At 45.3% G+C, this 26,413-nt stretch overlaps 1 protein-coding gene and 1 non-coding gene across 5 annotated transcripts; both read left to right on the top strand.

Moving 5' to 3' along the window:
• Nucleotides 1-1,991: 1,991 nt before the first annotated feature.
• Nucleotides 1,992-12,277, top strand: LOC109883393 (polyadenylate-binding protein 1A). Of its 4 annotated transcripts, none has more exons than XM_031789177.1 (15): nucleotides 1,992-2,687; nucleotides 3,324-3,517; nucleotides 3,661-3,776; nucleotides 4,442-4,590; nucleotides 6,658-6,752; nucleotides 6,867-7,004; nucleotides 7,280-7,375; nucleotides 8,448-8,720; nucleotides 8,903-8,993; nucleotides 9,103-9,213; nucleotides 9,377-9,519; nucleotides 9,781-9,865; nucleotides 11,144-11,274; nucleotides 11,687-11,785; nucleotides 11,923-12,277. In XM_031789177.1, the coding sequence occupies exons 1-14, from the start codon at nucleotides 2,495-2,497 to the stop codon at nucleotides 11,777-11,779; spliced, it is 1,908 nt and encodes a 635-aa protein (XP_031645037.1). In that variant the 5' UTR covers nucleotides 1,992-2,494; the 3' UTR covers nucleotides 11,780-11,785; nucleotides 11,923-12,277. The 4 variants fall into 4 exon arrangements, with proteins under 4 accessions (XP_031645037.1, XP_031645038.1, XP_031645036.1 ...); XM_031789176.1 differs by having other exon boundaries at nucleotides 2,007-2,687; nucleotides 11,687-11,809; XM_031789178.1 differs by lacking the exon at nucleotides 11,923-12,277 and having other exon boundaries at nucleotides 2,003-2,687; nucleotides 11,144-11,308; nucleotides 11,687-11,793.
• LOC116353518 (small nucleolar RNA SNORA5) lies at nucleotides 7,045-7,177 on the top strand. Its single transcript, XR_004202952.1, has one exon. It is a non-coding gene; the product is annotated as a small nucleolar RNA SNORA5 (small nucleolar RNA).
• Nucleotides 12,278-26,413: the final 14,136 nt, after the last annotated feature.

The following is a 26,413-nucleotide window of genomic DNA, read 5'->3' as shown; positions in this document are numbered from 1 at the left end:
GTAATCCCTGTATACAGCCATGTTATTACCTCCCTGTTTATAGCCATGTTATTACCTGGTACTCCCTGTTTATAGTCATGTTATTACCTGGTACTCCCTGTATATAGCCATGTTATTACCTGGTACTCCCTGTATATAGCCATGTCATTACCTGGTACTCCCTGTATATGGCCACGTTATTACCTGGTACGCCCTGTATATAGCCATGTTATTACCTGGTACTCCCTGTATATAGTCATGTTATTACCTGGTACTCCCTGTATATAGCCATGTTATAATCTGGTACTCCTTGTATATAGTCATGTTATTACCTGGTACTCCCTGTATATAACCACGTTATTACCTGGTACTCCCTGTATATAACCATGTTATTACCTGGTACTCCCTGTATATAGCCATGTTATTACCTGGTACTCCCTGTATATAACCATGTTATTACCTCCCTGTATATAGTCATGTTATTACCTGGTACTCCCTGTATATAACCATATAACCTCTTCTTCAAGAATGGATATTCTGTAGTGGTCATTTCCGAGCTTCATTGTGACTGAATGAAATCACTTCTCCTCTCCACTGGGACAAAGCCACATTTAAAATAGAAGGAGAGGCGGCCAAAGGAGGAATTGGCTTCGGGGGTGACAAGTGAGATATACCTGCTGGAACGCGTGCTACGGGTAGGTGCTGCTATGGTGACCAGTGAGCAGAGATAAGGCGGGACTTTACCTAGCAGGGTCTTGTAGATGACCTGGAGCCAGTGGGTTTGGCGACGAGTATGAAGCAAGCGCCAGCCAACGAGAGGGTACAGGTCGCAATGGTGGGTAGTATATGGGGCATTGGTGACATAATGGATGACTGCATCCAATTTGTTGAGTGGGGTATTGGAGGCTATTTTGAAAATGACATCGCCGAAGTCGAGGATCGGTAAGATGGTCAATTTTACGAGGGTATGTTTGGCAGCATGGGTGAAGGATGCTTTGTTGCGAAATAGGAAGCCAATTCTAGATTTAACTTTCGATTGGAGATGTTTTATGTGAGTCTGGAAGGAGAGTTTACAGTCTAACCAGACACCTAGGTATTTGTAGTTGTCCACATATTCTAAGTCAGAACCGTCCAGAGTAGTGATGCTGGACGGGCGGGCAGGTGCAGGCAGCGATCGGTTGAAGAGCATGCATTTAGTTTTACTTGTATTTAAGAGCAGTTGGAGGCCACGGAAGGAGAGTTGTATGGCATTGAAGCTCGTCTGGAGGGTTGTTAACACAGTGTCAAAAGAAGGGCCAGAAGTATACAGAATGGTGTTGTCTGCGTAGAGGTGGATCAGAGACTCACCAGCAGCAAGAGCAACATCATTGATGTATACAGAGAAGAGAGTCGGCCCAAGAATTAAACCCTGTGGCACACCCATAGAGACTGCCAGAGGCCGGACAACAGGCCCTCAGATTTGACACACTGAACTCTGTCGGAGAAGTAGTTGGTGAACCAGACGAGGCAATAATTTGAGAAACCAAGGCTGTTGAGTCTGCCAATGAGGATGTGGTGATTGACAGAGTCGAAAGCCTTGGCCAGGTCAATGAATACCGCTGCACAGTATTGTTTCTTACCGATGGCGGTTAAGATATCGTTTAGGACCTTGAGAGTGGCTGAGGTGCACCCATGACCAGCTCTGAAAGCAGATTGTATAGTGGAGAAGGTTCGGTGGGATTCTAAATGGTCGGTGATCAGGCAGGGTAGGATAGAAAGGCAGGGTAGGATAGATATAGGTCTGTAGCAGTTTGTTTCTTAACTCACTTGCTTAGTTAAAAATAAAAAAATAAACATCAAAATGTTTTGATCAACCATGATTCATCGCTTTCACATTTTATTTGTTGATCATGAGTCAAAAAAAAATCTACCAATCAGCAACGTAGTTGTTGAGACGCCGCAGTACAGAAACACCTCGACGTTTTTCTTAACCACATGTGACGTATGTAAGGGTATAAGTAAGACCATGTTTCATATTTCCCTCCTCTAAACCCCAGCTAATAGTGCTGTGTGAACGCCAGCGCTTCCTCGCCACTTATTCCTAGAAAAAATATATATCTAAAAAAAATATATATTTTTTTTAAACCTTAAAAACATATATATTTGTTAACCAACTCGTTGAAGCACTAGTTGATATTCGAACTGAAGTGGAACGACGAGAATGTTACGCTGCGTTTCTCTGGTTACTGTTACCATCTGCAACGGGAAAAGCAAGCAAGGACATGTTGATTTCAAGATCTATTTTGTCAATTATATAGACATTTTAAACAACTTATACGTAACGAACTGGTCGTATTTTAAACGTTTCAAATATTTATCTTCTAAATTAACTTCATTAGAACTTGTCAAGCTTGTTAAACTTTGCTAGCCAGCTGGTTTTGATTCAACCCTCGCGTTAGCGGAACCAGACCCTTTTTAAATTACGAACAATTTCGTCTGAAAGGTAACATTTTTTTTGTCGGATTTCGTTACCAAAATGAACCCCGGTGCTCCTACTTACCCCATGGCATCCCTGTATGTCGGGGATCTTCATCAAGATGTGACCGAAGCTTTGCTATACGAAAAATTCAGCCCCGCCGGGGCCATCCTTTCCATCCGGGTCTGCAGGGATATGATCACCCGTCGTTCCCTCGGGTACGCCTATGTCAACTTCCAACAGCCAGCTGATGGTATGTAGCGAACTGTCATGTTAATATTGTATCTATTTTAAAGGTTGTCAAAGCCAGGAAAGATGACACGGCTAGTCTGTTTCTCCTCCATGTGACAGTGAGAAAGACATTGTACACGGGCATCGCTGGCTTGGCTAGTCTAGTCACAAACAACTCGCTACCTACACACAGCTGTCTGACTGTTCTACACTCTGATTCCACATACATTTATCACTAGTCATTGAATCATAATCGAGATGAATAGCTGCCATTCTAGAGACAGGACAACAGTTGGATTGTCCTGTTTGTTTTGGGTGGGGCATCGTGTGTAAACCATATCCCTGGATGGATTTAATATCTGACCAATCCATCCAGGGATATGGTTTATACTACAGCCAGTTCATTTCGTCAGATATTAAATCCATCCAGGGATGTGGTTTATACTACAGCCAGTTCATTTGGTCAGATATTAAATCCATCCAGGGATATGGTTTACACTACAGCCAGCTCATTTGGTCAGATCTAAACAGGTTATTTGAAGAAATAGGGAAGTAAATCTAGTATGGGGTCAAAATGCAGCTTATCACTGGAGTGTGGGGGGGGGGGGGGGCTGCTATCACAGGAGTCATAATGTGTTAATATAATTCCTCTTCTCAGCTGAGAGGGCTCTAGACACCATGAACTTTGACGTGATCAAGGGTCGTCCTGTCCGCATCATGTGGTCTCAGCGTGACCCATCCCTGAGGAAGAGTGGGGTGGGCAACATCTTCATCAAGAACCTAGACAAATCTATTGACAACAAGGCCCTCTACGACACCTTTTCTGCCTTCGGCAACATCCTGTCCTGCAAGGTAATATCTCGCACAACCTTTCATCCCCAAGGAGGGTGTTGTATTGGTTAGAAATGTGTTGCATGATGGGATAGTTTTTATCCTCAAGTTGACCTTAATTGTATTGCATATCTAAAGCTCGTGCCAACCCTCCTTTCTCCAAGGTGGTTTGTGATGAGAATGGCTCAAAGGGCTATGGCTTTGTGCATTTTGAGACCCAGGAGGCTGCTGAAAGAGCCATTGAGAAAATGAACGGCATGCTTCTCAATGACAGAAAAGTGTAAGTGTGATCAGTAAAGGTTTCTTCTGTCGTGGCTCTTTAACGGTACTAATCACAATTGTTTTAATACTAATTGTGTGGTTTGTTTTTTTTACAACTTGCGTCTCTGACTGTGAACTTGGTTTCTTGCTGCAATGCCACAGTTCTACCTGGAAGTGTACATTCTGGTAACGAGGTTGTGTCGTACAGGGTTTCCCAAACTCGGTCCTGGGGCCCCTGTTTGGTGCACGTTTTGTTTTTTGCCTGATGATGAGATGGGTATTTGAATCATCTGTGTAGTGCTAGGGCAAAAAATGAAACGTGCACCCGGGTGGGGGGGGTGGGGAAATAGGACACGACTCAGTAACCAGCTCGTAGCCTACAGCTATGTGACTTGGTTGTTAACATGCTTCTACGCCTGCATTGCTTGCTGTTTGGGGTTTTAGGCTGGGTTTCTGTACAGCACTTTGAGATATCAGCTGATGTAAGAAGGGCTTATAAATAAATTGGATTTGACAGAGTTTGGGAAAGGGGGAGGGGTGGTAGGACAGTGTTTGGGAAGCAGGGGGGGGGGGGGGGGTTAGGACAGAGTTTGGGAAAGCCTTGTGTAGTATGTTACGGGGAGCAGGTCTGGACATTTTGGTGAGGGTTTTGTCTGCCAGCTCCAACTAGGTTTTCTATTGCAGGTTTGTGGGACGATTCAAATCTCGCAAAGAACGTGAGGCTGAGCTTGGTGCCCGGGCCAAAGAGTTCACCAATGTTTACATCAAGAACTTTGGTGAAGATATGGATGATGAGAAACTGAGGGAGGTCTTCAGCAAGTATGCCGAGTATGGTATGTTTATTACTTTCCGCCCACACTCAGAAACCAAGTCACATAGCTGTAGGCTATGAGCTGGTTACTGGGTCGTGTCTCTAAAATCTAGGCAGTGCCATGAGTATCTGAACTGTCTCCTGTAACATCTAGGCAGTGCCATGGGCATTTGAACAGTCTCCTCTAGAGGTCGACCGATTAATTGGGGCCGATTTCAAGTTTTCATAACAATTGGTATTTTTGGGTGCCGATTTCCATTTATTAAAAAAATTAATAATAATTATACCTTTATTTAACTAGGCAAGTCAGTTAAGAACACATTCTTATTTTCAATGACGGCCTAGGAACTGTGGGTTAACTGCCTTGTTCAGGGGCAGAACGACAGATTTTCACCTTGTCAGCTCAGGGGTTCCAATCTTGCAACCGCACAGTTAACTAGTCCAACGCTCTAACCATTGCACTCCACGAGTAGCCTGCCTGTTACGCAGTAGAAGTCAAGGTAAATTGCTAGCTAGCATTAAACTTATCTTATAAAAAACAATCAATCAATCATCACTAGTTATAACAACTAATCCAGTTTAGCAGGCAATATTAACCAGGTGAAATTGTCATTTCTCTTGCGTTCATTGCACGCAGAGTCAGGGTATATGCAACAGTTTGGGCTGCCTGGCTCATTGTGAACTAATTTGCCTGAATTTTACGTAATTGAGACAACATTGAAGGTTGTGCAATGTAACAAGAATATTTAGACTTATGGATGCCACCCGTTAGATAAAATACCAAACGGTTCCGTATTTCACAGAAAAAATAAACGTTTTGTTTTCGAAATGATCGTTTCTGGATTCGATCATATTAATGACCAAAGGCTCGTATTTGTGTTATTATGTTATAATTAAGTCTGATTTGATAGAGCAGTCTGACTGAGCAGCAGCAGGCCCGTAATCATTCATTCAAACAGCACTTTAGTGCGTTTTGCCAGCAGCTCTTCGCAAGCACAGCGCTGTTTATGACTTCAAGCATATCAGCCTAATGGCTGGTGTACCCAATGTGAAATGTTTAGCTGGGTGTGCGCTAATACTGTTTCAAAAGTCACTCGCTTTTAGATTTGGAGTAGTTATTCCCCTTGCGCTGCAAGGGCCGCGGCTTTTGTGGAGCGATGGGTAACGATGCTTCGAGTGTGGCTGTTGTCGATGTGTTCCTGGTTCGAGCCCAGGTAGGGGCGAGGAGAGGGACTGAAGCTATACTGTTACACTGGCAATGCTATAGTGCCTATAAGAACATCCAATAGTCAAAGGTATATGAAATACAAATGGTATAGAGAGAAATAGTCCTATAAATACTATATTAACTACAACCTAAAACCTATTACCTTGGAATATTGAAGACTCATGTTAAAAGGAACCAACAACTTTCATATGTTCTCATGTTTTGAGCAAGGAACTTAAACGTTAGCTTTTTATCATGGCACACATTTTTACATGGCACACATGACTTTCTGCATTATTTAAACCAAATTGAACATATTTATTTATTTGAGGCTAAATTGATTTTGTTTTTATATTAAGTTAAAATAAGTGTTAATTCAGTATTGTTGTAATTGTCATTGTTACAAATATTTTTTTTTTAATTGGCCGATCAATCGGTATCGGCCTTTTTGGTCCTCCGATAATCGGTATCGGCGTTGAAAAATCATAATCTGTCTACCTCTAGTCTCTAACATCTAGGCAGTGCCATGAGTATCTGAACTGTCTCCTCTCATCTAGGCAGTGCCATGAGTATCTGAACGGTCTCCTCTATCATCTAGGCAGTGCCATGAGTATCTGAACGGTCTCTATCATCTAGGCAGTGCCATGAGTATCTGAACGGTCTCCTGTAACATCTAGGCAGTGCCATGAGTATCTGAACGGTCTCCTCTATCATCTAGGCAGTGCCATGAGTATCTGAACGGTCTCCTCTATCATCTAGGCAGTGCCATGAGTATCTGAACGGTCTCCTGTAACATCTAGGCAGTGCCATGAGTATCTGAACGGTCTCCTGTAACATCTAGGCAGTGCCATGAGTATCTGAACTGTCTCCTGTAACATCTAGGCAGTGCCATGAGTATCTGCGTCATGACTGATGACAGTGGCAAATCCAGAGGCTTTGGCTTTGTGAGCTTCGAGAGGCACGAGGACGCCCAAAAGGTGAGCTTAATGTGTTTGAAATGGTTGCTTGGTTGGTGGCGTTTTCATACGGAGGGTCTCAATCAAGGATGGGAAGGCTGATGGCCATATTGTAAAAGAGGATGTCTGTTCCAGGCTGTTGATGAGATGAATGGGAAGGAGCTGAATGGAAAGCTCATCTACGTGGGCCGTGCCCAGAAGAAAGTGGAGCGTCAGACGGAGCTGAAACGCAAGTTTGAACAGATGAAACAGGATCGCATGACGCGCTACCAGGTCACAGTGAATCAGCACTTTGATGTTGTGCAGTTTTTGTTGCAGCCTTGTCAAATTCCATGTTTTCTCTACAATGGACTGTACTGGCCAAAATGGCTGCCACAGTGAGTAATTCATGAGCCCCACATCCCTCTGGCATGTTTGCTGGGGATAAATGTGTTCTACAGACAATTACCAGTTCATAGACTACAAATTAACCGTCGATCAGTGCAAGGTCAGAATCAAAAGGAATGTTGAATAGTATTGTAAAAGTATGTTCTACATGTCTTCTCCAGGGTGTCAATCTCTACGTGAAGAATCTTGACGATGGAATTGATGACGAGCGCCTGCGTAAAGAATTCTCCCCATTCGGCACCATCACCAGTGCCAAGGTAAGGACCAACCTCCTGGCTGTTGACATGTTAAAGAGAACCAACCTCCTGGCTGTTGACGTGTTAAAGAGAACCAACCTCCTGGCTGTTGGCGTGTTAAAGAGAACCAACCTCCTGGCTGTTGGCGTGTTAAAGAGAACCAACCTCCTGGCTGTTGGCGTGTTAAAGAGAACCAACCTCCTGGCTGTTGGCGTGTTCAAATCAAATTTATTTATATAGCCCTTCGTACATCAGCTGATATCTCAAAGTGCTGTACAGAAACCCAGCCTAAAACCCCAAACAGCAAGCAATGCAGGTGTAGAAGCACGGTGGCTAGGTTAAACTCCCTAGAAAGGCCAATACCTAGGAAGAAACCTAGAGAGGAACCAGGCTATGTGGGGTGGCCAGTCCTCTTCTGGCTGTGCCGGGTAGAGATTATAACAGAACATGGCCAAGATGTTCAAATGTTCATAAATGACCAGCATGGTCGAATAATAATAAGGCAGAACAGTTGAAACTGGAGCAGCAGCACAGTCAGGTGGAAGTTGAAACTGGAGCAGCAGCATGGCCAGGTGGACTGGGGACAGCAAGGAGTCATCATGTCAGGTAGTCCTGGGGCATGGTCCTAGGGCTCAGGTCCTCCGAGAGAGAGAGAGAGAGAGAAAGAAAGAGAGAAGGAGAGAATTAGAGAACGCACACTTAGATTCACACAGGACACCGAATAGGACAGGAGAAGTACTCCAGATATAACAAACTGACCCCAGCCCCCCGACACATAAACTACTGCAGCATAAATACTGGAGGCTGAGACAGGAGGGGTCAGGAGACACTGTGGCCCCATCCGAGGACACCCCCGGACAGGGCCAAACAGGAAGGATATAACCCCACCCACTTTGCCAAACCACAGCCCCCACACCACTAGTGTTAAAGAGAACCAACCTCCTGGCTGTTGGCGTGTTAAAGAGAACCAACCTCCTGGCTGTTGGCGTGTTAAAGAGAACTGCTTTGTTCTGTTCAGCTGTTCTGTTCACTTCAGCTGTTCTGTTCAGCTGTGTGCTAAGAGAACCGTTTCCTCCCCCCTCTCCTCCATTAGGTGATGATGGAGGGTGGTCGCAGCAAGGGCTTCGGCTTTGTCTGCTTCTCTTCCCCGGAGGAGGCCACCAAGGCCGTGACAGAGATGAACGGGCGCATCGTGGCCACAAAGCCTCTGTACGTGGCGCTGGCTCAGAGGAAAGAAGAGCGCCAGGCTCACCTCACCAACCAGTACATGCAGAGGATGGCCACCGTCCGGCCCGTACCCAACCCAGTCCTCAACCCCTACCAGCCTGCCCCTCCTTCTGGGTACTTCATGGCTGCCATCCCACAGGTCACCACTTGGTCAATTCAGTTCATGTCAATCAATCACATTTATGTAAATCAATCGATCTAGCCCTTGATATTCATGATGTTCACAGGATCACAGTTCAGTCCATGGACAAAGTGGAAGTGTGTCAGACTGGATGCTGTTGGATGTAGATAATACCTGCACTGTGTTCTCCATCCCTATAGGCTCATAACAGAGCTGCTTACTACCCTGCCAACCAGATAGCCCAGCTGAGACCCAGCCCTCGCTGGGCCACCCAGGGTGTGAGACCTCAACGTGAGTAGTACGCCCTCATAACCTCAACTACTTTACAATATGACCACTGACTTCTACAATAATAGTTTAGTGTTAAAAGTATTCCTAAATTACATTGTTGGGACTTCAGACTTCCAGAACATGCCAGGCTCCATACGTCCTTCCACACCCAGACAGCCCAGCTTCAGCCCTATGAGGCCAACCAACCAGATGCCTCGCATGATGTCCACGCGAAGCGTGGGTGAGTAACCTGGAGAGATACTCATTTGTGCCCATGTCTTTGTAATATGTAGTAGTGCTTCTGCATTATGTACATGCTAATGCAGGATTTATATTGAATTTAGGTGCTTTATGACGTTACATTTAAAATAACGTCAAAATGATCTCTTCTTGCCCCTCTGCAGGCCCCCAGACCATGGGTCCCCGCGCCCCTTCGGCCCCAGTGAGTGGAGCCCCGGTGCGTGGCGTGCCTCAGTATAAGTACGCCACAGGAGTCCGCAACCCACAGAACCATATTAACTCACAGACCCAAGTCACTATGCAGCCGGTATGCCTCCTCTCTCCTATCAAATGTCAACTGAATCCAGTATTAGAAAATAATAATGTGCCATTTATCAGTTTATCAAGTTACTTACGTGCATACATTTTGTTTATGGGTGGTCCCGGGAATCGAACCCACTACAAGCACCATGCTCTACCAACTCCGTTAGGGGACCGCGTGGCTTTACAGGGGACCACAAAAAAATATTATCTACAGTGTCAATATTACCTTGGTGTTTTCTCTCTAACCCTGTGTCTGTGTGTGTAGCCTGCTGTCCATGTGCAGGGCCAGGACCCTCTGACTGCCTCCATGCTGGCCGCTGCACCACCTCAGGAACAGAAGCAGATGTTGGGTGAGTGTAAACTCAACCCCAGACAAGACTATCTTTTAGCGGACTGAACACCAAGCATTCAGATCAATACAACAGTTTCCACGGTCGTGGGGCCTCAACAATGACGTGATGAAACATAGTTGTCACTTTATGTAGCAAGGTGTTGTAGCAAACGAGTTTCATGACATGTTTAAGGCAAGTCCAATTAACAACAACGTTTTATTTACAATGACGACCTACTGGGGAACAGTGGGTTAACTGCCTTGTTCAGGGGCAGAATGATTTTTACATTGTTAGGTCAGGGATTCGATCCAGCAACCTTTCGGTTACTGTCCCAACGCTCTAACCACTAGGCTACCTGCCACCCCTACATGCACCAGAAACAGGGTACGCTTTGTGACTTTCCAGAGTAATATCAGCAAGCTAGACTAGCTCTTACTCAGTGGTAGAAAAAGTACCCAATTGTCATACTTGAGTATAAAAGTAAAGATACCTTAATAGAAAATGACTCAAGTAAAAGTGAGTCACCCAGGATTATCTGACTTCAGTAAAATTATCTAAAGTAAATGTAATTGCTCAAAAGTAAAAGTATAAATAATTTCAAATGCCTTATATTAAGCAAACCAGACGGCGCGTTTTTTTTATACATAGCCAGGGCACGCTCCAACACTCAGACATCATTTAGAAACGAAATATCTGTTTAGTGAGTCCTCCAGATCAGAGGCAGTAGGGATGACCAGGGATGTTCTCTGTTTAGTGAGTCCTCCAGATCAGAGGCAGTAGGGATGACCAGGGATGTTCTCTGTTTAGTGAGTCCTCCAGATCAGAGGCAGTAGGGATGACCAGGGATGTTCTCTTAGGTGTGTGAATTAGACTATTTTCCTGTCCTGCTAAGCATTCAAAATGTACTTTTTGAGTGTCATGGGAAAAGTATGGAGTAAAAAGTACATACTTTACTACATTCATAAAGAAAATTAAAAGTTGTCAAAAATATAAATGGTAAAGTACAGATGCCTCCAAAAACTACTTCAGTACATTCAAGTATTTTTACTTAACAACTTTACACCACTGCTATTACTGCAGCAAACACAGAACGTCAGCGCAGTGTTCTCTTATTGGCTAACGGAATCCGTCTCGTCGCAAGTCTTTCACTAAGATTTGACATGCAGACATTTTAAAGCCGTTCAGATCTGCGTTATAAAACTGCATAAAATTGGGCTTAACATCCATTCAACCCACCACACTGTCAATCTCCCTCCTGTTTCTGAGCCAGGACACTAAAACCCTGTTTGTCCCCAGGTGAGCGCTTGTTCCCGTGCATCCAGAACATGCACCCCAGCCTGGCTGGGAAGATCACTGGCATGCTGCTGGAGATAGACAACTCTGAACTGCTTCACATGCTGGAGTCTCCCGAGTCTCTCCGCTCTAAGGTCAGTTCTGCTCCCCGAGTCTCTCCGCTCTAAGGTCAGTTCTGCTCCCCGAGTCTCTCCGCTCTAAGGTCAGTTCTGCTCCCCGAGTCTCTCCGCTCTAAGGTCAGTTCTGCTCCCCGAGTCTCTCCGCTCTAAGGTCAGTTCTGCTCCCCGAGTCTCTCCGCTCTAAGGTCAGTTCTGCTCCCCGAGTCTCTCCGCTCTAAGGTCAGTTCTGCTCCCCGAGTCTCTCCGCTCTAAGGTCAGTTCTGCTCCCCGAGTCTCTCCGCTCTAAGGTCAGTTCTGCTCCCCGAGTCTCTCCGCTCTAAGGTCAGTTCTGCTCCCCGAGTCTCTCCGCTCTGTTGTAGTGTACAGATGAGTTTGTAGCTGTGGTAATAGGTGATGCTGTTATTAACCTGGTTGATGTTGCTGGTAGGTGGATGAGGCTGTGGCTGTGCTGCAGGCCCACCAGGCCAAGGAATTAATCCAGAAGACTGTCCCCAACTCTGCTGGTGGGCCGAGTGTCTGAGCCCAGGTAGGCCGAGTGTCTGAGCCCAAGGTAGGCCTGTTTCAGGTCTAGCATTACACTCAGCATTATACATTGGTCATCTGATGCTCAGATACTTGTTGTATACCTACGATTATGACTGAATGCTTTTTCTGTCTTCACAGGGAACCTTGGAACTTCATCTTTTAAAAAAGTATAATTCTGATGAAACTTTGGGAAAAGTTAACACCAAAACAATGCAAAAAGAGAACCTGTTCTAAAAAGGCAAGTCTTCTTCTTTCAGCCAGGCCTAGAGAAGAGCACACTGGCTTTGTTAAATGTTTATTTTGAAACTTTTTCCGTGTTTTAGAGAATTCCATATGATGGAATGAGGGCTTCCAGAAAGCGTTCCCTTCTGGTGTTTTATTCCTTTTAGATGTATCAATGTTTGGGGTGTACGTGGCCAGGATGTTGAATAACCCAGAGTTGTGAAATGTACCTTTACCTTTGTTTGCTTGAATTAAACTTCTTAAAAGATTGGATGTTGTCATATTGGTGGAAGTTATAAACGATCTAAATAAAGTGGCACACTCCGTGTGTACTCTTCCAGCAATGTAATGGGTATTTACCAACGTTTCCCCCCCCTGTGAGGAACGTTTCCCCCCCCCTGTGAGGAAGGTTTCCCCCCCTTGCGAGGAAGGTTTCCCCCCCTTGCGAGGAAGGTTTCCCCCCCTTGCGAGGAAGGTTTCCCCCCCTTGCGAGGAAGGTTTCCCCCCCTTGCGAGGAAGGTTTCCCCCCCTTGCGAGGAAGGTTTCCCCCCCTTGCGAGGAAGGTTTCCCCCCCTTGCGAGGAAGGTTTCCCCCCCTTGCGAGGAAGGGTTCCCCCCCTTGCGAGGAAGGGTTCCCCCCCTTGCGAGGAAGGGTTCCCCCCCTTGCGAGGAAGGGTTCCCCCCCTTGCGAGGAAGGGTTCCCCCCCTTGCGAGGAAGGTTTCCCCCCCTTGCGAGGAAGGTTTCCCCCCCTTGCGAGGAAGGGTTCCCCCCCTTGCGAGGAAGGGTTCCCCCCCCCCTTGCGAGGAAGGGTTCCCCCCCCCCCCTTGCGAGGAAGGTTTTCCCCCCCTTGCGAGGAAGGTTTTCCCATGGAGTGTGCGACTTTCTTTTGATAGTTTATTGGACGATAGTCAGCACCTCCACCTAAACTACTATTCCGGGTGTGCGCCAGCTCATGTTTTTTTTTTATCTGATATTGGTGGAAGTTGTCATTAACTGGTGGAAGACATGAAGCCTGCCAGCTGAGAATGGCCCAATGTGTAGTCCCTAATTAGCACAGTAGTGGTAAAGTTAAAACCATGTTTTTTCAAATGACCTGAGATGAGTGGAAATTGGTCTTAACTTTACAGAACGGCTAAATTTAACAAAGGCAGACATGAGCGTTCTATGAGATACATAGCATGTTAACCTCATGTTTATAAATGCAGTAAATGGTGCATTTTATTAAGGGAACAATGATCATCTGTTCCCCACAACATATAAGAGCATTAGAACGGGAACTTGCACTGTAATAAAAAGTGGAGACCCTTCGAATGAGTGGATTTGGCTATTTCAGCCATACCCATTGCTGACGGGTGTATACATGTGAGCACACAGCCATACAATTTCCATAGACAAACATTGCCAGTAGAATGGCCTTCAGTGACTTTCAATGTGGCACCGTCATAGGATGCCAACTTTCCAACAAGTCAGTTTGTCAAATTTCTGCCCTGCTAGAGCTGCTCTGGACAACTGTAAGGGCTGTTATTGTGAAGTGGAAATGTCTAGGAGAACAACAGCTCAGCCGTGAAGTGGAAGGCCACACAAGCTCATAGAACGGGACTGCAGAGTGCTGAAGCTCGTACCTGAACCTCGATTGCAACACTCACTACAGAGTTCCAAACTGCCTCTGGAAGCAACGTCAGCACAAGAACTGTTCATCGGGAGCTTCATGATTTCCATGGCTGAGCAGCCGCACACAAGCCTAAGATCACCGCACAGATCCCTGACCTCAACCCTCATTGTACACCTTCAGGATGAATTGGCTGCGACTGCGAGCCAGACCTTATCGCCCAACATCAGTGCCCAAGTCCATATTAATGCCCATGATTTTGGAATGAGATGTTCGTGCAGGTGTCCATATTATTTTGGCTGTGTAGTTTAGTGAACATGCTTGGGCACAGTGGAAGTTACCTGCTGCAGTATGTCTCCTAGTTCTGTGCTCAGTTCTTTTGCTGCCAGTTGTTCTCGGTGTATCAGCCAATGTGTCCATATGGCAGAAGGAAACACATTCATAACTAGTGCAGAGGGCTGCCCACCGCCCCGCCAAAGATGAGGCACATCTGCAAAAGCCCACCATTTGATGGCATATGGATTCTGTTTTTCATCAATATAGCCACGCAGCACAAGGAACATCCCATATACCGTTTCATGCTCCCGAATCGTGAGACAGAACAATATGTCCTCATGAATAGTCAACAAAAGTCAATGCATGGTCATCTGGGCCCTCACAGCTAACGTCCATTTGGAGAGTATAATCTGGGGAGTTTGAGTCATTCAGTCCGTTTTCTCTTGATTGCTAGCAATAGCATACATTCTTTGTGTTTGCTGACAAAGGTATTGGTGTGAGTTTCTGTCCCTCTGCCTCCACACACATTGTTTTCACCATATCAATTGCAGCCGGTAATATCAAAGTCTCTGCAATAGTGTGTGGTTTCATAGTGTATCATGCCTAGTCATTCAATGATTCAATGTTTCAAGTACAATGGTCAAGTACAGCCGTGATCTAAGGGCGCTCATATTTTTGGGGATTTTGGAAATTCTCCCGCGACTCCATTTTCATATTAGGCAATGCCACATGGGGCCGCGACCCCTAGCTGCAACAAATACTCAAACTGGACAGTTTTATCTCACTCTTAATGCAAAGACATAGACACTCTTACTGACAGTTGTGGCTGCTTTGTGTGATGTATTGTTGTCTCTACCTTCTTGACTTTTGTGCTGTTGTCTGTTTCCAATAATGTTTGTAACCTGTGCTGCTACCATGTGGTTTTGCTGCCATGTGGTGTTGCTACCATGTGGTGTTGCTACCATGTGGTGTTGCTACCATGTTGTTGTCTTAGGTCTCTCTTTTATGTAGTGTTGTCTCTTGTTGTGATGTGTGTGTTGTCCTATATTTTTATTCAGGAGGCCTTTTTCCTTTTGGTAGGCCGTCACTGTAAATAAGAATTTGATCTTAACTGACTTGCCTAGTTAAATAAAGGTTAAATAAAACAAATGAATGAATGTCGTTAAGCCACGACTCAGTGAAACATCAGATATTCCAGCTTTTAATGTCCCGTTGGTAGGATATACGTGATTGTAGTTTGTCTATTTTATTTTCCATTGATTAGTCCTTTACAATGGTAAAGGGAGTTAACCCACTAGGCTTCCATGACAACCTGTTTGGATAATGGGAGATTTAGTTTTTTGCTAATCTGATGCTTCTCATGTTTTTTTGTAGAATTGCATTAATGCTTACATGGGGAATTTGTGTTATTTCCCGGGTTTATTTTTTGGGGAAAATGTGAAGTGTTCCCAAGATCCCGGTTACCCATGTTAAACCCTAGCCCACACCGAGCCCAACACGGACATTGGGGGCTTAGCCCAAAGCCAGTAGGGGGGTTTGCATGCATTCTCCACTGGCAAAAAAAAAAGGAATGCAAAATGCATGAATTTGGAGCGCTTTGAGATTAATCACTGAGAGATTAGATCATTTTCAGGTAACTTGCACCTTCCCATCTGTCACAGAAAACAGTACTCCAACAGCAGATATCCTATTCTTCTGTCTTCTCTGGCGTGTCTCTTTAGTTTTGCAATCTGAAACGGTCAAGGGAATACTGGGGTAGCTTAACTTGTTTTGCACCTGTCTGGGTCAGTCATCCTACCAGTTGCTGCTGTCACCTGTTCTCTTCATTCAGACAGGATTAGTTTTACTGGGGGAGGTCAGGTAATCAGACAGGATTAGTTTTACTGGGGGAGGTCAGGTAATCAGACAGGATTAGTTTTCCTGGAGGAGGTCAGGCAATCAGACAGGATTAGTTTTCCTGGGGGAGGTCAGGTAATCAGACAGGATTAGTTTTCCTGGGGGAGGTCAGGTAATCAGACAGGATTAGTTTTACTGGGGGAGGTCAGGTCATCAGACAGGATTAGTTTTACTGGGGGAGGTCAGGTCATCAGACAGGATTAGTTTTACTGGGGGAGGTCAGGTCATCAGACAGGATTAGTTTTACTGGGGGAGGTCAGGTCATCAGACAGGATTAGTTTTACTGGGGGAGGTCAAGTAATGGAATTATGTGCACAAGCACAAAACACATCTGTGATTTTAGTCCTGTCCGAATCTGCCACATCAGTAGTTTTTACATGGAGTCACAATTCCAACCAGAATAATCTACTGTTTTTTTGGGCCAATTCCAAGGTCCTCTGATAATACTAGACCCGTGCAAATTGACATCCCTGTGTTTTGAGAGAAATGTCTGTGTTTGACAGGTGTTGCTCACGGTTTGAGCAAAAAAGCTAACTGATCCTGTGCTAATCGTCCTCTGGAATAACACATTCTGGAGTAATAATTCCATAACCAACTAGTCCTGTGCGAAATAGGGCTCTTGTCTAATCTGAAATGTAGCAAAGTAGAGCTGCAATATGTCATTAGTTAGTTTTAAAGGGCAACTATACTTCCTGATTTTGAAATGCTCGTAGCCATGACTACATTCAAACACGAGTTGATATCGGTGTGGTTTGATGTGGGTGTCTCCTGTATTTGTAGGTGGGAAGAGTTGGTCAAATTTATTTCGCCATTTAGCTTGAGCCTGGCTGGTTTGTGACTTTGAACCCTAGCTCAGGGGCTAGTTAGGGACTGTCAATAAATGACACAATGTAAATGTGACTTTTCATGTTGCACACCTTTTTAGTTCTAATGCTTTCAATATCTGTATATTAATTTTGGTTGGTTTGAGGTTTTTAAGTCATTGTAATTTGGAGCTATTGGATTTTTAACATATTGTCCCATATACATTGTGTAATTTACACATGGTCCCTAAATCACACCATAGGGATATCCAAAGTCAACCCAAGTAATGCCTGTAGTAAATTATCAGGTCATATGCAGCTGCACTCTGAATTGATTAATACTGTCCTGCCAGCTGTGACCATGTGGACAGAATTGATGAATACTGTCCTACCAGCTGTGGTCATGTGGGCAGATTTGATGAATACTGTCCTGACAGCTGTGGTCATGTGGGCAGAATTGATGAATACTGTCCTGCCAGCTGTGATCATGTGGGCAGAATTGATGAATACTGTCCTGCCAGCTGTGGGCATAATTGATGAATACTGTCCTGCCAGCTGTGGTCATGTGGGCATAATTGATGAATACTGTCCTGCCAGCTGTGGGCATAATTGATGAATACTGTCCTGCCAGCTGTGGGCATAATTGATGAATAATGTCCTGCCAGCTGTGGTCATGTGGGCAGAATTGATGAATACTGTCCTGCCAGCTGTGGTCATGTGGGCAGAATTGATGAATACTGTCCTGCCAGCTGTGGTCATGTGGGCAGAATTGATGAATACTGTCCTGCCAGCTGTGGTCATGTGGGCAGAATTGATGAATACTGTCCTGCCAGCTGTGGTCATGTGGGCAGAATTGATGAATACTGTCCTGCCAGCTGTGGTCATGTGGGCAGAATTGATGAATACTGTCCTGCCAGCTGTGGTCATGTGGGCAGAATTGATGAATACTGTCCTGCCAGCTGTGGTCATGTGGGCAGAATTGATGAATACTGTCCTGCCAGCTGTGGTCATGTGGGCAGAATTGATGAATACTGTCCTGCCAGCTGTGGTCATGTGGACAGAATTGATGAATACTGTCCTGCCAGCTGTGGTCATGTGGGCAGAATTGATGAATACTGTCCTGCTAGCTGTGGTCATGTGGGCAGAATTGATGAATACTGTCCTGCCAGCTTTTGTCATGTGGGCAGAATTGAAACAAACCCAACCTTCATTTACGTTATGATGCAGTCAAGGTCACACGTTTTGAACTGACTTTATGACCAAAATGATCCTATTTACACTTTGTAGGCAATTTTGACAGTAGAATAGATGTTTCTGGTTCATATCGATGCCACATGGTCCATTTTCTAAATTAAAGTTGATTTTTAGGGGCAGTTGTTCTTTAAAGTTACTGTATACCGACACAAACAGGGCAACTCAACTGTAAAGAGAAATTCAAGTGTCCACATAACAGAGCAACACAACTCCAAACATAACAGATGAGAAGCTACATAGCCTGGAGTCTATATGAATATAAAGAGACATGAGCCCAATAAAAATGACCTGTAGAATGTAATGATTCATTTCATCAGTTCTACCAGCTGGGAGATTTTTACATTACATAACATTTGAACAAGTTTTGTTCACTTCCAATCTAAGCACAAAGCTGACTCTTTTCCCTGGTCTTTCTGGCTGCCCTGTCCCTTCTAAGTTGAATTTAGTTTGTCATATACACATGGAGTAGATAAATTAATAACAAGAGTAATGCAAATAAAAGCTCAATTAAATAATTTAATCAATTTTTTTTACATAGTTTTAATATTGCCTATATGGAAATAACAGACATGAACCAAACATATTGATCTGCAGAATGGATTAGGTTATGACCTCTATAATTAAATGAATGTTGTCAGTTCTTCCACCTCAACACTGGTAATTTGAAACCGGGTTAAATATGTTGTAGTAAAGATCAGTCCACAGGGGGGCACTGTGTCGCTGTCAGAAAAACGTATCTCTTTTGGTGTCAGCTAGCCAGCCAGCCAGTAGCTACCTACAGAAACGAATCCCATCAAATACACTCGCTAGAAGTAAACACTTGACCTAATATCAACATCCTTAGCTTGCCAATTCACTAAATATATTGTTAAATGACTCTTGACACCCAATAGCTTAAGGGTGCTGATCGCTAACGCTAGTTTATTTGCGTTATGTTGAGGCAGACTAGATAAAGTAGTTCTGCCCTCCACCGAATTTACTGCTGCCTCAACCAGCATGCATTTTTTTGTTGCCTTTCTTTCGTAAAAAGTTGCGTAAGAAATGTGTATATTTGCCCTGTGCTATACTGCAGACGGAGTCACAGACGTTTTGCTGAGTGAGGACATTGGCGTCTAAACGGTGGGAAGGGGTCAAGGGACGTGAGCGGTCCCGCGCGGTGTGAAATTACGACAAATCACAGCAGGCACCGGTCCCGCCAGGGGCTTCTTGCAGCACTGTCATGACTTCCGCCGAAGTAGGGTCCTCTCCTTGTTCGGGCGGCGTCGCCGGTCTTCTAGCCATCATCGATCCACTTTTCATTTTCCATGTGTTTTGTCTCGTTTTTCTTCACACCTGGTTTCAATTCCCTCAATCACTTGTGTATTTAACCCCCGTCTCCCCCCATGTCTTTGTGTGGGATTGTTTATTGTACGTGATGGGTTTTTGTACCCAATATTTTGTTATTTTTATGCCGTTGGTTTTGCTATTAAACTGCTCCGGCTATTACCATGTTCTGCTCTCCTGCGTCTGACTTCCCTGCCACTGGTTACGCACCCCTTACAGAATCCCACACCAAGACATGGGGGGAACAGAGGGATACATAACTGCTACCTTGTTTAGCCCGGGCCTACGAACTGTTAGCTTGTTAGCACAGGCCTGCTAACCGTCTGAATCGCCGCGCCCCAAACACTCACTGGACCCATATTTACTTTCTATCTCTTTTTGATTTTTAATTTGTTTATACCTTCCGGAAACCTGCCTCACCCAATGTGATACGGAATCGCTATTATTTTTAATTTTTAGAACACACTCAAGAACCTCCAGAAGCTAACCAGCTAACTAGCTACAAGCGATCTAGTCATTGTTAGTTTTTCTTTAACCTGGATAACACTCGCCAGTCCAGCTTCCCTGCCCCATCCACCGCTGCCCCCTGGACACTGACCTCTTGGCTACATAGCTGATGCACGCTGGACTGTCCATTTATCACGGTACTCCATTCTGCTTGTTTGTTTTATCTGTTGGCCCCGTTGCCTAGTCAACTCCATTTTACCTGCTGTTGTTGTGCTAGCTGACTAGCTGTTGTTGTCTCACCTACTGTTTTAGCTAGATTTCCCAATTCAACATCTGTGATTACTGTATGCCTCGCTGTATGTCTCTCTCAAATGTCAATATGCCTTGTATACTGTTGTTCAGGTTAGTTATCATTGTTTTAGTTCACAATGGAGCCCCTAGTTCCACCCTTCACACCCCTGATAACTCCTTTGTCCCACCTCCCACACATGCGGTGGTCTCACCCATTACAACCAGCATGTCCAGAGATACAACCTCTCTCATCATCACCCAGTGCCTGGGCTTACCTCCGCTGTACCCGCACCCCACCATACCCCTGTCTGCGCATTATGCCCTGAATATATTCTACCATGCCCAGAAACCTGCTCCTCTTATTCTCTGTCCCCAACGCTCTAGGCGACCAGTTTTGATAGCCTTTAGCCGCACCCTCATACTACTCCTTCTCTGTTCCGCGGGTGATGTGGAGGTAAACCCAGGCCCTGCATGTCCCCAGGCACCCTCATTTGTTGACTTCTGTGATCGAAAAAGCCTTGGTTTCATGCATGTCAACATCAGAAGCCTCCTCCCTAAGTTTGTTTTACTCACTGCTTTAGCACACTCTGCTAACCCTGATGTCCTTGCTGTGTCTGAATCCTGGCTCAGGAAGGCCATCAAAAATTCAGAGATTTCCATACCCAACTATAACATCTTCCGTCAAGATAGAACTGCCAAAGGGGGAGGAGTTGCAGTCTACTGCAGAGATAGCCTGCAAAGTAATGTCATACTTTCCAGGTCCATACCCAAACAGTTCGAACTACTAATTTTGAAAATTACTCTCTCCAGAAATAAGTCTCTCACTGTTGCCGCCTGCTACCGACCCCCCTCAGCTCCCAGCTGTGCCCTGGACACCATTTGTGAATTGATCGCCCCCCATCTAGCTTCAGAGTTTGTTCTGTTAGGTGACCTAAACTGGGATATGCTTAACACCCCGGCAGTCCTACAATCTAAGCTAGATGCCCTCAATCTCACACAAATCATCAAGGAACCCACCAGGTACAACCCTAACTCTGTAAACAAGGGCACCCTCATAGACGTCATCCTGACCAACTGGCCCTCCAAATACACCTCCGCTGTCTTCAACCAGGATCTCAGCGATCACTGCCTCATTGCCTGTATCCGCTACGGAGCCGCAGTCAAACGACCACCCCTCATCACTGTCAAACGCTCCCTAAAACACTTCTGTGAGCAGGCCTTTCTAATCGACCTGGCCCGGGTATCCTGGAAGGACATTGACCTCATCCCGTCAGTTGAGGATGCCTGTTCATTCTTTAAAAGTAACTTCCTCACCATTTTAGATAAGCATGCTCCATTCAAAAAATGCAGAACTAAGAACAGATACAGCCCTTGGTTCACTCCAGACCTGACTGCCCTCGACCAGCACAAAAACATCCTGTGGCGGACTGCAATAGCATCGAACAGTCCCCGTGATATGCAACTGTTCAGGGAAGACAGGAACCAATACACGCAGTCAGTCAGGAAAGCTAAGGCCAGCTTCTTCAGGCAGAAGTTTGCATCCTGTAGCTCCAACTCCAAAAAGTTCTGGGACACTGTGAAGTCCATGGAGAACAAGAGCACCTCCTCCCAGCTGCCCACTGCACTGAGGCTAGGTAACACGGTCACCACCGATAAATCCATGATTATCGAAAACTTCAATAAGCATTTCTCAACGGCTGGCCATGCCTTCCGCCTGGCTACTCCAACCACAGCTCCGCCCCCCCCCCCCCGCTTTCCCCACCCAAGCCTCTCCAGGTTCTCCTTTACCCAAATCCAGATAGCAGATGTTCTGAAAGAGCTGCAAAACCTGGACCCGTACAAATCAGCTGGGCTTGACAATCTGGACCCTCTATTTCTGAAACTATCTGCCACCATTGTCGCAACCCCTATTACCAGCCTGTTCAACCTCTCTTTCATATCGTCTGAGATCCCCAAGGACTGGAAAGCTGCTGCAGTCATCCCCCTCTTCAAAGGGGGAGACACCATGGACCCAAACTGTTACAGACCTATATCCATCCTGCCCTGCCTATCTAAGGTCTTCGAAAGCCAAGTCAACAAACAAGTCACTGACCATCTCGAATCCCACCGTACCTTCTCCGCTGTGCAATCTGGTTTCCGAGCCGGTCACGGGTGCACCTCAGCCACACTCAAGGTACTAAACGATATCATAACCGCCATCGATAAAAGACAGTACTGTGCAGCCGTCTTCATCGACCTTGCCAAGGCTTTCGACTCTGTCAATCACCATATTCTTATCGGCAGACTCAGTAGCCTCGGTTTTTCGGATGACTGCCTTGCCTGGTTCACCAATTACTTTGCAGACAGAGTTCAGTGTGTCAAATCGGAGGGCATGCTGTCCGGTCCTCTGGCAGTCTCTATGGGGGTGCCACAGGGTTCAATTCTCGGGCCGACTCTTTTCTCTGTATATATCAATGATGTTGCTCTTGCTGCGGGCGATTCCCTGATCCACCTCTACGCAGACGAACACCATTCTATATACTTTCGGCCCGTCATTGGACACTGTGCTATCTAACCTCCAAACGAGCTTCAATGCCATACAACACTCCTTCCGTGGCCTCCAACTGCTCTTAAACGCTAGTAAAACCAAATGCATGCTTTTCAACCGATCGCTGCCTGCACCCGACCGACCTGCATCACCACCCTGGATGGTTCCGACCTTGAATATGTGGACATCTATAAGTACCTAGGTGTCTGGCTAGACTGCAAACTCTCCTTCCAGACTCATATCAAACATCTCCAATCGAAAATCAAATCAAGAGTCGGCTTTCTATTCCGCAACAAAGCCTCCTTCACTCACGCCGCCAAGCTTACCCTAGTAAAACTGACTATCCTACCGATCCTCGACTTCGGCGATGTCATCTACAAAATGGCTTCCAACACTCTACTCAGCAAACTGGATGCAGTCTATCACAGTGCCATCCGTTTTGTCACTAAAGCACCTTATACCACCCACCACTGCGACTTGTATGCTCTAGTCGGCTGGCCCTCGCTACATATTCGTCGCCAGACCCACTGGCTCCAGGTCATCTACAAGTCCATGCTAGGTAAAGCTCCGCCTTATCTCAGTTCACTGGTCACGATGGCAACACCCATCCGTAGCACGCGCTCCAGCAGGTGTATCTCACTGATCATCCCTAAAGCCAACACCTCATTTGGCCGCCTTTCGTTCCAGTACTCTGCTGCCTGTGACTGGAACGAATAGCAAAAATCGCTGAAGTTGGAGACTTTTATCTCCCTCACCAACTTCAAACATCAGCTATCTGAGCAGCTAACCGATCGCTGCAGCTGTACATAGTCTATTGGTAAATAGCCTACCCGTTTTCACCTACCTCATCCCCATACTGTTTTTATTTATTTACTTTTCTGCTCTTTTGCACATCAATATCTCTACCTGTACATGACCATCTGATAATTTATCACTCCAGTGTTAATCTGCAAAATTTTTATTATTCGCCTACCTCCTCATGCTCCCTGAAACACTTCTGCGAGCAGGCCTTTCTAATCGACCTGGCCGGGGTATCCTGGAAGGATATTGATCTCATCCCGTCAGTAGAGGATGCCTGGTAATTTTTTTTTAAATGCCTTCCTAACCATCTTAAATAAACATGCCCCATTCAAGAAATTTAGAACCAGGAACAGATATAGCCCTTGGTTCTCCCCAGACCTGACTGCCCTTAACCAACACAAAAACATCCTATGGCGTTCTGCATTAGCATCGAACAGCCCCCGTGATATGCAGCTGTTCAGGGAAGCTAGAAACCATTATACACAGGCAGTTAGAAAAGCCAAGGCTAACTTTTTCAAGCAGAAATTTGCTTCCTGCAACACTAACTCAAAAAAGTTCTGGGACACTGTAAAGTCCATGGAGAATAAGAACACCTCCCAGCTGCCCACTGCACTGAAGATAGGAAACACTGTCACCACTGATAAATCCACCATAATTGAGAATTTCAATAAGCATTTTTCTACGGCTGGCCATGCTTTCCACCTGGCTACTCCTACCCCGGACAACAGCACTGCATCCCCAACAGCAACTCGCCCAAGCCTTCCCCATTTCTCCTTCTCCCAAATCCATTCAGCTGATGTTCTGAAAGAGCTGCAAAATCTGGACCCCTACAAATCAGCCGGGCTAGACAATCTGGACCCTTTCTTTCTAAAATTATCTGCCGAAATTGTTGCCACCCCTATTACTAGCCTGTTCAACCTCTCTTTCGTGTCGTCTGAGATTCCCAAAGATTGGAAAGCAGCTGCGGTCATCCCCCTCTTCAAAGGGGGGGACACTCTTGACCCAAACTGCTACAGACCTATATCTATCCTACCGTGCCTTTCTAAGGTCTTCGAAAGCCAAGTCAACAAACAGATTACCGACCATTTCGAATCTCACCATACCTTCTCTGCTATGCAATCTGGTTTCAGAGCTGGTCATGGGTGCACCTCAGCCACGCTCAAGGTCCTAAACGATATCTTAACCGCCATCGATAAGAAACATTACTGTGCAGCCGTATTCATTGATCTGGCCAAGGCTTTCGACTCTGTCAATCACCACATCCTCATCGGCAGACTCGACAGCCTTGGTTTCTCAAATGATTGCCTCGCCTGGTTCACCAACTACTTCTCTGATAGAGTTCAGTGTGTCAAATCGGAGGGTCTGCTGTCCGGACCTCTGGCAGTCTCTATGGGGGTGCCACAGGGTTCAATTCTTGGACCGACTCTCTTCTCTGTATACATCAATGAGGTCGCTCTTGCTGCTGGTGAGTCCCTGATCCACCTCTACGCAGACGACACCATTCTGTATACTTCCGGCCCTTCTTTGGACACTGTGTTAACAACCCTCCAGGCAAGCTTCAATGCCATACAACTCTCCTTCCGTGGCCTCCAATTGCTCTTAAATACAAGTAAAACTAAATGCATGCTCTTCAACCGATCGCTACCTGCACCTACCCGCCTGTCCAACATCACTACTCTGGACGGCTCTGACTTAGAATACGTGGACAACTACAAATACTTAGGTGTCTGGTTAGACTGTAAACTCTCCTTCCAGACCCATATCAAACATCTCCAATCCAAAGTTAAATCTAGAATTGGCTTCCTATTTTGCAACAAAGCATCCTTCACTCATGCTGCCAAACATACCCTTGTAAAACTGACCATCCTACCAAACCTCGACTTTGGCGATGTCATTTACAAAATAGCCTCCAATACCCTACTCAACAAATTGGATGCAGTCTATCACAGTGCAATCCGTTTTATCACCAAAGCCCCATATACTACCCACCATTGCGACCTGTACGCTCTCGTTGGCTGGCCCTCGCTTCATACTCGTCGCCAAACCCACTGGCTCCATGTCATCTACAAGACCCTGCTAGGTAAAGTCCCCCCTTATCTCAGCTCGCTGGTCACCATAGCATCTCCCACCTGTAGCACACGCTCCAGCAGGTATATCTCTCTAGTCACCCCCAAAACCAATTCTTTCTTTGGCCGCCTCTCCTTCCAGTTCTCTGCTGCCAATGACTGGAACGAACTACAAAAATCTCTGAAACTGGAAACACTTATCTCCCTCACTAGCTTTAAGCACCAACTGTCAGAGCAGCTCACAGATTACTGCACCTGTACATAGCCCACCTATAATTTAGCCCAAACAACTACCTCTTTCCCAACTGTATTTAATTTTAATTAATTTATTTATTTTGCTCCTTTGCACCCCATTATTTTTATTTCTACTTTGCACATTCTTCCATTGCAAAACTACCATTCCAGTGTTTTACTTGCTATATTGTATTTACTTTGCCATCATGGCCTTTTTTGCCTTTACCTCCCTTCTCACCTCATTTGCTCACATTGTATATAGACTTGTTTATACTGCATTATTGACTGTATGTTTGTTTTACTCCATGTGTAACTCTGTGTCGCTGTATCTGTCGAACTGCTTTGCTTTATCTTGGCCAGGTCGCAATTGTAAATGAGAACTTGTTCTCAACTTGCCTACCTGGTTAAATAAAGGTGTTCTCAACTAGCCTCCCTGGTTAAATAAAGGTGTTCTCAACTTGCCTACCTGGTTAAATAAAGGTGTTCTCAACTAGCCTACCTGGTTAAATAAAGGTGTTCTCAACTAGCCTACCTGGTTAAATAAAGGTGTTCTCAACTTGCCTACCTGGTTAAATAAAGGTGTTCTCAACTTGCCTACCTGGTTAAATAAAGGTGTTCTCAACTAGCCTCCCTGGTTAAATAAAGGTGTTCTCAACTAGCCTACCTGGTTAAATAAAGGTGTTCTCAACTTGCCTACCTGGTTAAATAAAGGTGTTCTCAACTTGCCTACCTGGTTAAATAAAGGTGTTCTCAACTAGCCTACCTGGTTAAATAAAGGTGTTCTCAACTTGCCTACCTGGTTAAATAAAGGTTAAATAAATAAAATAAAATGCCTTTTGCACACAATGTATATAGACTCCTCCTTTTTTTTCTACTGTGT

Source organism: Oncorhynchus kisutch, linkage group LG14, assembly GCF_002021735.2.
Source record: "Oncorhynchus kisutch isolate 150728-3 linkage group LG14, Okis_V2, whole genome shotgun sequence".
NCBI lineage: Eukaryota > Metazoa > Chordata > Actinopteri > Salmoniformes > Salmonidae > Oncorhynchus > Oncorhynchus kisutch.
Note: the sequence above shows the minus strand (reverse complement) of the source record. Positions and strands in the feature narration are given on the sequence as shown.